Source organism: Rana temporaria, chromosome 10 (genome assembly GCF_905171775.1).
Source record: "Rana temporaria chromosome 10, aRanTem1.1, whole genome shotgun sequence".
In the NCBI taxonomy this organism is placed as follows: Eukaryota; Metazoa; Chordata; class Amphibia; order Anura; family Ranidae; genus Rana; species Rana temporaria.
In genome coordinates, this window is record NC_053498.1 from 58,953,899 (window position 1) to 58,968,312 (window position 14,414).

At 41.7% G+C, this 14,414-nt stretch overlaps 1 protein-coding gene across 4 annotated transcripts in view; it reads left to right on the forward strand.

The window, feature by feature from the left end:
- SIK3 (SIK family kinase 3) overlaps positions 1-11,232 on the forward strand; it is a 281,667-nt gene extending 270,435 nt beyond the window's left edge. For 3 of the 4 annotated variants that reach the window (XM_040327664.1, XM_040327665.1, XM_040327668.1), the window contains exons 24-25: positions 3,736-3,882; positions 8,163-11,232. In XM_040327664.1, coding sequence (XP_040183598.1) covers positions 3,736-3,881 — 146 coding nt within the window. In that variant the 3' untranslated portion in view covers position 3,882; positions 8,163-11,232. The remainder of the gene's footprint in view (positions 1-3,735; positions 3,883-8,162) is intronic. The other variant, XM_040327667.1, reaches the window with a different exon arrangement.
- The last annotated feature ends 3,182 nt before the right edge of the window (positions 11,233-14,414 follow it).

Consider the following 14,414-nt stretch of genomic DNA (forward strand, 5'->3'; position numbering starts at 1 on the left):
TTGCCACATCACCTGCCACAAGTTGTGGATTGTCCACTGGCCACATCACCTGCTATGTCACCTGGCCATGTCACCTGCCACAAGCTGCGGATTGTCCACTTGCCATGTCAGCTGCCACAAGTTGTGAATTGTCCACTTGCCACGCCATCTGCCACGTCACCTGGCCACGCCACCTGCCACAAGTTGTGGATTGTCCACTGGCCACGTCACCTGCCATGTCACCTGGTCACGTCACCTGCCACAAGTTGTGGATTATCCACTTGCCAAATCACCTGGCCACTTCACCTGCCACAAGTTGTGGATTGGCCACGTCACCTGCCATGTCACCTGCCACAAGTTGTGGATTGTCCACTGGCCACGTCACCTGCCACATCAACTGCCACAAGTTGTGGATTGTCCACTTACCACGTGACCTGCCATGTCACCTGGCCACGTCACCTGCCACAAGTTGTGGATTGTCCACTTGCCACATCACCTGACCACGACACCTGCCACAATTTGTGGATTATCCACTTGCCAAATCACCTGGCCATGTCACCTGCCACAAGTTGCGGATTGTCCACTTGCCACGTCATCTGGCCATGTCACCCGGCCACGTCACCTGCCACAAGTTGTGGATTGTTCACTTGCCACATCACCTACCACAAGTTGTGGATTGTCCACTTGCCACATCACCTGGCCACATCACCTGCTATGTCACCTGGCCATGTCACCTGCCACAAGTTGTGGATTGTCCACTGGCCACAAGTTGTGGATTGTTCACTGGCCACATCACCTGGCAATGTCATCTGGCCATGTCACCTGCCACAAGTTGTGGATTGTCCACTTGCCACGTAACCTGCATCAAGTTGCAGATTGTCCACTTGCCATGTTACCTGGCCATGTCACCTGTTCACATCACCTGTTCATGTCACCTGGCCACAAGTTGTGGATTGTCCACTGGCCACGTCACCTGGCCACATCACCTGCCACAAGTTGTGGATTGTTCACTTGCCACATCACCTGGCCACGTTACTTGCCACGTCACCTGCCACAAGTTGTGGATTGTCCACTTGCCACGTCACCAGGCCATGTCACCTGGCCACGTCACCTGGCCACATCACCTGCCACAAGTGGTGGATTGTCCACTTGCCACATGACCTGGCCACGTCACCTGCCACAAGTTGTGTATTGTCACCTGGCCACGTCACCTGCCACAAGTTGTGGATTATCCACTTGCCAAATCACCTGGCCACGTCACCTGCCACAAGTTGTGGATTATCCACTTGCCAAATCACCTGGCCATGTCACCTGCCACAAGTTGTGGATTGTCCACTGGCCATGTCACCTGGCCACGTCACCTGGCCACAAGTTGTGGATTGTCCACTGGCCACATCACCTGGCAATGTCATCTGGCCACGTCACCTGCCACAAGTTGTGGATTGTCCACTGGCCACATCACCTGGCAATGTCATCTGGCCACGTCACCTGCCACAAGTTGTGGATTGTCCACTTGCCACATGACCTGGCCACGTCACCTGGCCATAAGTTGTGGATTGGCCACATGACCTGGCCATGTCACCTGCCACATCACCTGGCCACGTCACCTGCCACAAGTTGTGGATTGTCCATTGTCCACGTCACCTGCCACACGTTGTGGATTGTCCATATGCCACGTCACCTGCCACAAGTGGATTATCCACTTGCCAAATCACCTGGCCACGTCACCAGCCACAAGTTGTGGATTGTCACCTGGCCACGTCACCTGCCACAAGTTGTGGATTATCCACTTGCCAAATCACCTGGCCACGTCACCTGCCACAAGTTGTGGATTGTCCACTTGCCACATCACCTGACCACGACACCTGCTATGTCACCTGGCCATGTCACCTGCCACAAGTTGTGGATTGTCCACTTGCCACATCACCTGGCCATGTCACCTGCTATGTCACCTGGCCACATCACCTGCCACAAGTTGTGGATTGTTCACTGGCCACATCACCTGGCAATGTCATCTGGCCACAAGTTGTGATTTGTCCACTTGCCACGTAACCTGCCACAAGTTGCAGATTGTCCACTTGCCATGTTACCTGGCCATGTCACCTGTTCACATCACCTGTTCACATCACCTGGCCACAAGTTGTGGATTGTCCACTGGCCACGTCACCTGGCCACATCACCTGCCACAAGTTATGGATTGTTCACTTGCCACATCACCTGGCCACGTTACTTGCCATGTCACCTGCCACAAGTTGTGGATTGTCCACTGGCCACGTGACCTGGCCATGTCACCTGCCACATCACCTGGCCACGTCACCTACCACAAGTTGTGGATTGTCCACTTGCCACGTCACCTGCCACAAGTTGTGGATTGTCCACTTGCCACGTCACCTGCCACAAGTGGATTATCCACTTGCCAAATCACCTGGCCACGTCACCTGCCACAAGTTGTGTATTGTCACCTGGCCACGTCACCTGCCACAAGTTGTGGATTATCCACTTGCCAAATCACCTGGCCACGTCACCTGCCACAAGTTGTGGATTATCCACTTGCCAAATCACCTGGCCATGTCACCTGCCACAAGTTGTGGATTGTCCACTGGCCATGTCACCTGGCCACGTCACCTGGCCACAAGTTGTGGATTGTCCACTGGCCACATCACCTGGCAATGTCATCTGGCCACGTCACCTGCCACAAGTTGTGGATTGTCCACTGGCCACATCACCTGGCAATGTCATCTGGCCACGTCACCTGCCACAAGTTGTGGATTGTCCACTTGCCACATGACCTGGCCACGTCACCTGGCCATAAGTTGTGGATTGGCCACGTGACCTGGCCATGTCACCTGCCACATCACCTGGCCACGTCACCTGTCACAAGTTGTGGATTGTCCACAATGCAATGCAAGCAATTAGTTCCTTTATGTTTTTTAATGGTTTTTCATCATTTGCCATCATTTTTGAGATTTTTAATGTAAAAAAAAGTCACCTTAAAAAACGCCTATAAACAAAATCGCGGCAAAACGGCGGTACCACGTTTTGCTGCGTTTTGCGTCTGAAACGCGAAAACTTTTGCGTCTGAACCAATTTTTTTGCTTCTGAAAAAACGAGCATAAATGCAACTGCCAAAAAACGCAGAAAAACTTGACTTTGTGCATGGACACATAGGATAACATTGAATGTGTTTAGGGGCAGTTGAAAAAGCTGTCCAAATGCCTCTGAACACGCGTTTACCAGCGTCTCGTGTGGATGGGGCCTTATTATTCTAAATAGGGAAACCTTAATTTTGTTTGCAAATATTAAAGATTCTAACTACCAGCAAGAATGAGTCATTAGGGCTCATGCACCCAAGTTTAAAAAATGCCAGCAATGTGTGTTTGAACGTTTTTATGGGCGTTTTTTCAGTAATACCACTAAAGCCCCGTAAGATGTGGCTGCTCTGTTGGTAAAGGTGAACCTATCCTTTTTTTCCCTCACCTTGAGTGTAGGTTAAATGATTGTGCCTAGTCTTTCAAAAATGTAGCCAGTACTACAGGGGCAGCATATTCTACTGAAAATGTAAGCACGTCTGCCCTTCTGTTCTTTACTTATCATTCCTATGAAGACTAGCAACACATTTGAGTATAGTTTCAATTGAAAAATAACTTGCCATTGACTGAACACAGGTACACACAATGAAATACTGATGTGTACATGTAATAATTACAATGATCTATTTTTTTTTATTTTTTTCATAATCTTGTTGCCTCTTTACAGACTGTGAGAGAACTCCAGAGGATACAGATTTATCCGTTATTGGAGACAATGGGCAACATCTCTCCACTTCTTGCTACCCCACAACCATGCTGCTGGGGTACAAGCACACCGATATGAACTTCAGTATGGAGCAAGCCGGCGTGTGAGGTATGATTTTCAGGCAATGCATTTGTTATAACTGAACTACTGCTGTAGTACTGGCCATACAGACAAATGTCAGGCTACTTCAAGCAGAGCACTGTTCATCAGTGCAGCCTCACCAGCGCCCTTCATTGAAGAAGAAAAATTGCTTTTTTTGCAAAATTATATAACAGAAACTAAAAAGAATGTTTTTTTTTTTCCAAAATGATTGCCTTTTTTAAATTTGTTTAGCAAAAAATTCCAAAGACCGAAAGGTGATTAAATACCACCAAAAGAAAGCTCTATTTGCCTCAAAAAGAATAATTATATTTAAAGTTTATTTTATTGAATTATAGAAAGTTATTTCCACTGCACAAAATGCTTATGCATACAAAACAATACCTTACATAACTTCCATAATAATTTATCCCTAGTGGTGTCGTGTAAAGTGTATTTTCCATTTTTAACCATCTCTTATTTGTGTTTAAATTAGCCCATTCTAATAACCTTGTCATTATTATCGCCGTATGATCTCTTTTAATATTGGGAACCGCCTGCCCTCTTTTTCCTAGATAGGAGCACATTACTTATTCTGGGTTTTTTATTCTGCCAGATATATTTCAAAATAATCGTTTTTATAACTTTAAAAAAGGATTGGGCTATCGCTATTGGAAAGTGAATGTAGAGGGCGCTCAACTATAGGATGGTAACTCACAACTACACCCTATAATTAAACAAATTAATATATAATTGAAATCATCAACAATATTAAATAATATATAGACAAATAAATATGCCAATATTGCCTTAACACAATTATGGTGCTTAATTAGTGTCTCTTATTAAATAGTCCCAATAGCCTGCATTAAAGTGGATCTGATAATTAAAATCTTCTTATCAACTGCATTCTTGCTTAGGTGATATCTTTCCGCCACCAAACATTAAAATCTTCTTTCACCCAAAACGTGCTCAAACATATGGATGCGCTTACCAGAAGTATCTGACTTCTTTAGTGAAAAAGAGAGTCAGATAAGGCTTTAGCAGGATTGTGCCTGCACACATGCTGACAGGAAAATTGCTTTTGTGAACCTCATTCTTAGCGTCTCAGCAGGATATATGAAAAGACCGGAGAAAAGCCAATAGCGTAATACTGTTTATTTTTAAATTGTAAAAAAACAAGGGAGCCAAGTGGCCTTTTACTATAAAAAGTGCCTCCCGGCACTGGGGCTGCAGGTATGTCACTGCTCGTAGTGGTTTCACTTTGTGTGGCTGTGTCTGCTCCCACCTCCGTGGTATAAGTACAGGTCGCCGGGTGCTGCTCGCTCCTCAGCTTCGGAGAGGACTTCAGGCTGTCACGTGACCAGGTACCGCCGCCGACGTACGTTTCGTTGGTTAACGTCTTCAGGGGGGCATTGGAAGCATATGAAACTTGTATAAGATTTTTGGTAGAATCACCATGTTTAACAGGTTTATCCTTCCTATCCAGGAAATCTGCCTCCTCGATAAATTTTTTACATCTTCTTTCACTTCGTTCAGTAGTGAGATAAAGTTAGCGCAATATATTTTTTCCAGTGTGGGGGTCAGTTTTATTCCCAAGTAGGGTAATGCCTCCATCTCCCAGGAGAACGGGAATTCCGGTTGTAATGCTGTTGCCTCTTTCTTCTCTATTCCTAAGTTTAGTATTACCGTTTTAGTAGTAATCTTTAATTTATTTTATTATATTTGGTAGTGACAACCTGGGCTTGGTTATATATAGAAGTATGTTGTCCTCGTACGCGGCCACCTTGTGCACCTTGTCTCCCACTCTGACCCCTCCTATATCGCACATTCTTCCTTATTTTTTCCAACAACGGCTCCAGTGCGATTACTTACAGGAGGGGCGAGAGCGGGCAGCCCTATCGTGTGCCGTTAAACATCTCAAACGCGGACAACATGCTTCCATTCACCTTAACCCTAGCCGTGGGATACTTATAGAGATTTTCAATCCATCTCATAAATCTTACACCCAACCCCATGCTTCGTAATGTATCCATCAAAAACCCCCAGTCTACTCTGTCAAATGCTTTTTCAGCATCGATTGACATGGGCAAGACTGGGGGGTTTCTTCTTTTAACCTCTGCGCATTCATAGCATAGTTCTAATACTATTATCTCTTCCCTCCCTACCGGGAAAAAAACCTACTTGATATTCGCTCATTAGGGCCGGCATCAGGTTTTTTAACCTTGCTGCCAACACCTTAGCGTATAGTTTTACATCTGCATTTAGTAACGTGATGGGGCCGGTAGCTGGAACAGATAGATTTGTCTTTACCTATTTTGGGTATTGATTTAATATCTGCTAGGAGAGATTTTTTTTCTGATTTCCTCATTGTCTCCTATGTTATTAAAATAACTACATAATACTGGTATTAATTGTTCTTTAAATTTTTTATAATATTTTATCGTGAAACCGTCCGGTCCTGGACTTTTCCCTCTTGGTATTAAGCGCCTCATTAATTTCTTCTTGTGTTATTGGGGCTTCTAAAATTTCTGTGTTTTCTGCTTTTATCTTTGGTATATTTACCTCTATTAAATAGTGTTGTATTTTAAGTTTCCTATAAATCTCCTGTGGTGTTTCCTTATTTCTAATTGCGTATAAAGAGCTATAATATTTCTTAAAAATATTTGCAATATCCATTGTTTTATACTTCATTTCTCTTTTTTAATTTTTTATCCTTTCAATTTTTATCTATTCAATATAATTTAGAGTTTTTTTTCTTCCTTGACATTTTTGTATCTTCCTGGCTTATTGCCCCATCTATATCTTTCTTTTGCCACATTACTAAATACTTTCCTGGTCTCTTCTTCCATTAGTTTCCTTAGTTGATCTGTTTTTATCACCTGCTGAGGCAGCAGTCAAAGGTGTATACCTTTGACTGCTATACACATGCCACAGCAGCAATAAAGCCCCCTGTTTCTTTTGGTGTGAGCTACTGCCTGCCAATCACAACCCATTCAAGTAAATGGGGACACTCTGCAAGTGCCCCACAACTACAGGCTTCTTCGGGTCCAAGGGGTTAAAGCAGTTGGTGAGAAAGCAACACAACAATGCCTGCTTTAACCCCTTGTTTGCTGTACTGCACAAGATTGCAGAGCACTTGCAGACCAGCCATTTTTTACTTGAATGGGGTCATACTTGGCAGATGCTACACCCACCAACCATGACAGGGTGTATAACTCCCGCTGCGACATGTGTACACCTCTGTCCACTGCAGCTAAAGTGGGTGCGGTTGAGGAGGGGGGGATAATGAAAACATGTCTGAACTATGGGGTTTTACCTTCCACCAAACTGAAAATGTAAATCCTTACTGTTCTGAGTCCCCTGATGGCTGCTTTCACACTGTTTTTTTGGAGTTTGCAACTGTCCTTGGGTTTGCCAAAGACTTCTAGTATGTCCTGCAGGTGTGGTGCACTTTCTGAAAGTGCACCAAACCCACATGGTGTAATAAAGGTCTATGACTAAGTGCAGCAAACCCGCAGGAAAGCTGCAGGTACACTGCACCCACAGTGTGGGCAAGCTGCAGCACATCAGTGTGAAAGTAGCCCTATACAACTATGCCCAGTGTATTAATTCACACTGACCTGAAGATCTCTTCATTCCTGCACCACTCTGGAGTCCACTAGCTGGGATAAGAGGTGGACTGCCGTTGGTATCACTCTGCACATCACAGTAGCCAGCACTACAGAGGAGGCATCATCTTATGCGTCTCCAGCTCCACCAACTTTGCAAGTGGTCCCTCTGCATTGCACTCTGATACTCTGGAATGATGGGCCAGCAAGCCCAGACCGTGATCTACTGGTTGCTGACTCCTGGCTTAGACTAACAGGGAGGTGAATCCTCCATCAATCAAAATGTAACACCCCCCCCCACCCAAATAGTTTTTAGTTGTTTAGTGGGCATAGAGGAGGGGAGTGGTCTGTCATTTACCACTGTGTATACACCCACATGTGTAACTCTATAGTCATATGGGCTGCACAGATGTGATCATAGAAATAATGCTCTGCATAGAAATGCACTGAAAACTGAGAATATGCACTAACTGGTAATGGCTGCTCCGCAGAATCCCCAACTGCAGTGGGGACATGGAGAGGAGGGAGGGGGAAGAGAACAGCAGGATCCATCAGGTTTTTTGCAGAATACAGAAAACAAATCCCATAGTGACTGAGTGAGTGTAAACAGCATGTTATACAGCATATAGTGATATTTTTTAATGATGTGGATTTAATGGTACTTTAACATGCTAAAAAAAGTTACATTTTATCTTACAGGTTTTCTGTCGAAAAATGGAGGTTCCCATCTTTCTGAACAGCAACAGTATCTGCAGCTTTAGCGCCAAATTTCATTTGTATTCTTTCCCTGAACTGACTCGCCGTACCCCACCCCATCACAGACGGATTCTGGGATAGCCCCCCCATCATTTAATTTGTTTTATGTTATGTACTTGTTTAACCCTTCCTCCATTCAAGAGGATTGGGGCTTCAAAAATAAAAAGCAGGGATTAGTTGTGGGGTGGGGGGGGGGGGACACCCACTTGTTTATTGGAGATTAATCTGTGAACTTGCCACCCTTGCAGGCATTGGCAGAAAAGGAGGAGGTGTTTTATTCAAAAGGCGCTTTGGGGAAAGGAAGATTTGTTGGGGTGGGAAAAATTTGGTTGCTGAAACATAAACACCAGCACAGAATTCTATATAAATGTCTGGCACCTATTGTGGCAAGAGAGACTGCAGCCTCACTATGGAAGCAGCTGGTTCCCAAGCAGGGACATGCGACACACTGTAGCCTGTGGGTAACCAGTATAAGAGACTGGTGTCCAAGGGTGGTATGGCAGGAGTGACTAGTGCCTAGGGTGGAGTTCTTTTTAGAATATAAAGGTAGGTATTCCACAATCTACACTAGCTTTTTTTTTTTTTTTTTATATGTTCTCTGTCCATGTTTTTAGGTTGACAAATATCTACTGGGTCTGGAATCTTATCAAGCTCAGTATATCAGAAATTGCACTATTTTATTTTAACCAGTATAGCTAAGAGCATTTAGTTTTCTGTATCCTTCCTAAGGTGAAAAAAAAGCCAAAGAAAAGAAAAAAGGCCTATCCCTTCACTGTGGGTAGGATGTATGTGCCATTTTATTTTGCAATGTACTATTTTTATAGCTTTATTGTGTAGAAAGCAGATTCCTTTCCAGCAATGTAAGATTTCATTCCTTATAGCCTGTATTCTTCCGTTCATGGCCAATTTCCAGAGGATTGTATCTTTAATGTCAAAGCATATGTGTATAAAGAGAAGATTATATGATTTAAAGAAATTAAAGCAGAACTTCAAAGAAATAGGAAAGCTCATTTTAGCCCAGTTATGTATTCAAAAACATGAAATGCAAGCTGCTATAACAATACAAAATATGTTTCTATTGAATTCACCTGATCACTCTGGTGAAGAGACTGAGAGCATGTTTTAGATACTTAAGCTGGCCATAGATGGGTGGATCTTTAAACGAAAATTCTTGAAAAAATAAAGTTCTAAGGCCTTTGTTAATTTTAATCTATAGTCAAATCAATGTTCGTTTTCGACCACAGTGACAAGAAAATTTGAGGGAGCAGGATGGAAAATTATTCTCGAACAAACAAATTTCTAACAGTGTATGTGGTTTTCGTTTGGTAAAGTCCATTCATTTCAAAATCATATGTTTAAAGCAAACAAAATGTTTTGAACGACATTCGAATGTTGTGAGAATTTTCATAAAAATTTTCCTAAGACTATAAAACTGCGTATTTTTAATAATGCTGACTTTTGATTGGGAATTGGGCAAGGATAGCTGAATTACAGCGTTTGACATGTACAGCTCACTTATCTAATTCAGCTTGTACATTTCACAGTTTGGTTGAAGTTCTGCTTTAATATCTGATACTGGAAGCAGCTTCCGATTGGGATAGTAATCTATCTGCCAATACAAAAAGCACTGGCACACATGCATTGTGTATGTGTATAGGAAGGATTAAATACAAAAAGTCTCTGACAAGCTAATGAAGATATTATCTCAAAAACACTATATCAGTGCTTGAAGTCAGAGTGAGGTCCTTACTAGTTTGATCTAGTAGCAGTTAGTGATTTTACTCCATACTTTTAAGTACTATATCTTGGCACCGTTTTGCACACGATAAAGCTGCTGTCTTTGAAAGATGTATGTTGTAGTGACAATGATGAGATGTGCCGTGCCCAACTGTCAGCTCTTCTTTGTAGTTTTTATCATTTTTGCATAGTTTTTTGAGTATTGTATCTGTTGCTGTAATTATGGCTGTGCTGACATTTAGCATAATCAAACGCCCAAGGTGTCCAACTCCTCCTGCCTATCCACCCTGAGAGACACAGATCCCACACAGTGCCTGTGAGGCCCTTGGGAGATTAGGCCTGGTGCAATATGCTACTTATTTTACATATGATTATTTTTATTATTTTTTTTTGTGTTTTGTCTGTCATACATCATGGTCAGAATTAACCTACAGTATGCCAGGAGAACGCCCTCTCCATCTGGCAGCGAGTGGGTTAAAGCGAGATCTTAGTGTTCCACGTGGAGTGTGTGTAGGGACTGTGTACATTTGTATGTATGTGTAAATATGTCTTTGTATGGATGTATATATATTGAGCATGAGTCGGTCTGTATAAAGACATTTGCTCCTAGAGAATGAAAATTTGTTACTGGTGAGCAGTTTTTTTTAAAACCTCTTATATAATGCCAGTTTGGTTATGCTTTCATTTATCTCCATCACCGCCTAATTAATCAGTTCAGTAAGGGACTTTATACCCAGCTGATCTGTTGCCAGCTCACACAGGGAGAAGAGTTCAGACTGCATTGTATATTTTGCTGGTAGGGTTTCATGTTTGTGACTCCTGCTTTTAAGCCATAAAAGCAATTCAAGTATCACTGAGCGCAAACAAGACTTTGCCCTGCACTCTAACCTGCCACCGTGTATATTTTATACATCACACGCACAATGGTTCCTCATCCTCACCTCTGCTGCCCCATGGTTATCCATCTCCAAACTTCCATGTCTGATAAGCCCAGCAGTTATCTTTTGTTTGATTACTAGCAGGTTATACTGCTCAGAACCCTACATCTGCTTACTCAGCTGTGGACATTTATATAACCACCTTAAACCTATATTTTGTGTTTTTTTTTTTAAAGGTATCTATAGACTTAAAGCAATTGTTGACTAATAACAGATTGGGAAATAACTGATTAGTAAAATTATATTTTTTGACAGCCTATCACTCTTTGTCTGAGATTTGGTTTCAAGCATGTCTAAAGCCTGGTACACACTATACGTTTTTGGGTTGAACGAAAAAAGAAAAAACTTACAGATCGCTGTACTAACACTAACAAAGTTAGTACAGAAATCTCCCCCCTGCTGTGCTATTCTGTTCTGACAGGGGGACCGCCCCTGTCAGCGCTTGCAGCTAATCAGATGCCGATAGGATGCTGGTTTCCCAGCATGCCTGTATGTTGGACAGGAAGCTGTACACATGGGCTAAAAGTTGGCCGGTTTTTGCCGAAGCAACCATTTTCGCCCCTTTTTTAGGTTCGTGTACACCAGGCATAAAAAGGGTATAATCAAGCACAATCAACTAACGTGAACTTTTAGCAGGCGCCCAATCTCTATAGCTACCTGTGAATTGCTTTCACTCTCAGAAGTTGGGGTTCTGTTATCTGTTGTTCCCCTCTTTCATCAATATTACAAAAGTGGGTTTTTATTTGTATCGTTTCAGCCTTGCAAAAATTATCTGCCCATTTTTGGGATCTTTTATGAAGCACATTGGACTTAATTTAAAGACAAGGAAGTAAAGGAAACATTCCATGGCAATGAAATTTATTTGGTGAGATTATGAAGTACATTTTTCTGCTATGGAAAATTCCGACCCTCCTCCTTTTGAGTCTTTAAAACCAGGCACACCATGAATGAGGACATCGGTCACAGGGTGTGGAGTATGTGCAATCAGAGCGCATTTTGGGGGGTGGGGAGCACTATGTCTTTATATACACCAGTGTGTGTGTGTGTGTCGTCCCTGCACTCCTCACCAATTCATTTCAATTGTGGCCCAAAGAGCCTCTCTTTTCTCTTATAAACACAAATATCTAAACAAAGGTGTGTGTATGTATATGTGTGTGTGTGTTTATTTATATATATATATATATATATATATATATATATATATATATATATATATATACACACACACACATATACATACACACATATATACATATATATTTCTTGCCCCTGCTAATCTTAGCAGGCTCCCTCTGCATATCTTTCATTTGACATAAGAAATGTTTTTTTTTTTTCATAGCTCATTGTTCCTGTTTCCCTAAATGTTGTTATATAATTATTATTATTGGTAATAAAAAAAGAAAGAAAAAAAACCCTGAAGTTTGTGTTTTAAGAGGGTAGAATATATAGGTCTGCATGTGGGTCCTCACTTAAGCCCATCTTTGTGTTTGTTTTTACATTTGATGTTTATTGTTTAGACTTTTTCTTTCTTTTCTTACTTTATTTGACATTTTCTAAAATCTACACTCATTGCACTTAGCTCAATTTTAGTTTGTAGGGGGCCAGAAAACCGTGTCCATTGGTGAACGATTGAAGTAAAATGTTTAGAAAGATGAATATAGTGTGTGATTACCCAGAAGCTGGTTCTCTTAGGAGGATAAATACTTAAATGAGAGCACAGCCCAAAACCTTTGATTTAGTTTTGGATGTAGGATGATTAAAACTGAACTTCAGGCAAAAAAAGACACAAATTCATGCGGTTCTGTATTTATCTATAAAGGTACATTTAAATGCATGTTAATTTAAAAAAAAAATGCAAATATGTTTTTGACATCCTCTTGCAATTCACTATACAGCAAAGCTTCAGACTAGGAGACAGAGAAGCAGTACAAGGGGCTAATCTGTTGTACTTCATTGCTCACATGGGGACAAGGGACATGCTGACATGAAGAGAGAGTAGAATAAAAGACAAGCTTAAAGGGTCACTAAAGGAACATTTTTTTTTTTTGTTTAGCTAAATAGCTTCCTTTACCTTACTGCAGTCCTGGTTTCATGTCCTCATTGTTTGTTTTTGCTTTGATGTTGCTGTAATCCTTCTCTGTTCTGGACACTTCCTGGTTGTCTTTTTCCTGATGACCACAGTACTGGGAGATTCTAGTTTCATTTTCCAAACCATCACTGCTCTATGGCTCTGTCTAACACAGAGGCAGGATAACATGCAAAAACGAAACTAGATGCAAAAACGAAACTAGAGGTACATTATATGATTGATTTTTATCTATTTTTAATTAATTTTAAAAGGAATCGGTTAACTATTATGTCTCCATACCCTGTAAACAGTCATTTCAGCAAAAAAAAAAAAATCCTTTACAACTCCTTTAAATGTGTGCTGCTTCTCTGTGTTCTTTCATAGGCTGGAGAAGGGACAAGTGTCAGCTGTAGCAGAGAAAATAATTTTTGTAGGCTGACCATGGTTTGTTCATCTCAAAGTCAGATGAACAGAAACTCAAATCCTTTGGTAGGTAAAACACCCCCTGTATAGGTTTTTCATCTGTATATTTAGCTGTTTGCAATGGAGTTCAGCTTTTTTTTTAACAGAAAGGTGTTTTTATTAACAAATCGGCATTACAAGATATGCAGCAGTCGACAGAGTTCAGCTTTAAGATACCTTTATGGTCTGTCTTCAAAGTTTAAATGGTGAGAGTCCACATGCCAGCCGTCCAAATATAAGAACATAATCTGTATTCCAAATCCTTGAAGAAAGAAGTTACAACTATCCACCATCACCTTCAGAAGGCCATGCTGTGAGGCCTTGTTCAGAGACTTTCTTTTTTTTCTTTGTCGCAATTGTTTTCTATGTGCCCTGTTCTCTCCACAACACAGGTGGCATGTGTATCGTTTTTCGGTGCAGAAATATGCCAAATTTATGCATTTTTCTGCAAAGAAACAACACAACACCAACATGTTTTGGGGAAAAGGAACAAATCAATTTTAAAATAATTGGTGGTGGATCAATGGATTGTTCTCGCACTACTTTTTTTGGCTATAGAATATATCTTTAAAATATTTGATTTCAGGATTGCTGCTATCTTTCTTTTCTCCTGCCACCCATAGTGTTTTTTGTTGTGAGGTGTGCCATGTAAGTAGGTACATACCCTTACTCATGGGTGCAGGGAGAGATCTTGAGAGAGGACTTCACTCTGAGCCAACCTCCTCCTCCTCTTAAACGAATTTACTAGTTTTGGCCATTTCCATTTAACACTTGACATTCATTCTGGTCCCACATTTCTCTTTTTGCTCTGTTACTTTTCTGACTTAAAAAAAATGTCAGCATGAGAGTTGTGGTGAGAAGGGACCTTACTCTGATGGGTAATCTACTATCGGTAATCACAGTAATGCCAAAAAAGCTCTTAATGTTATGAAAAGCAGAGGTGATGTGTCTACCATATATATGACATATTTACAATTTATCTTCTCCTTT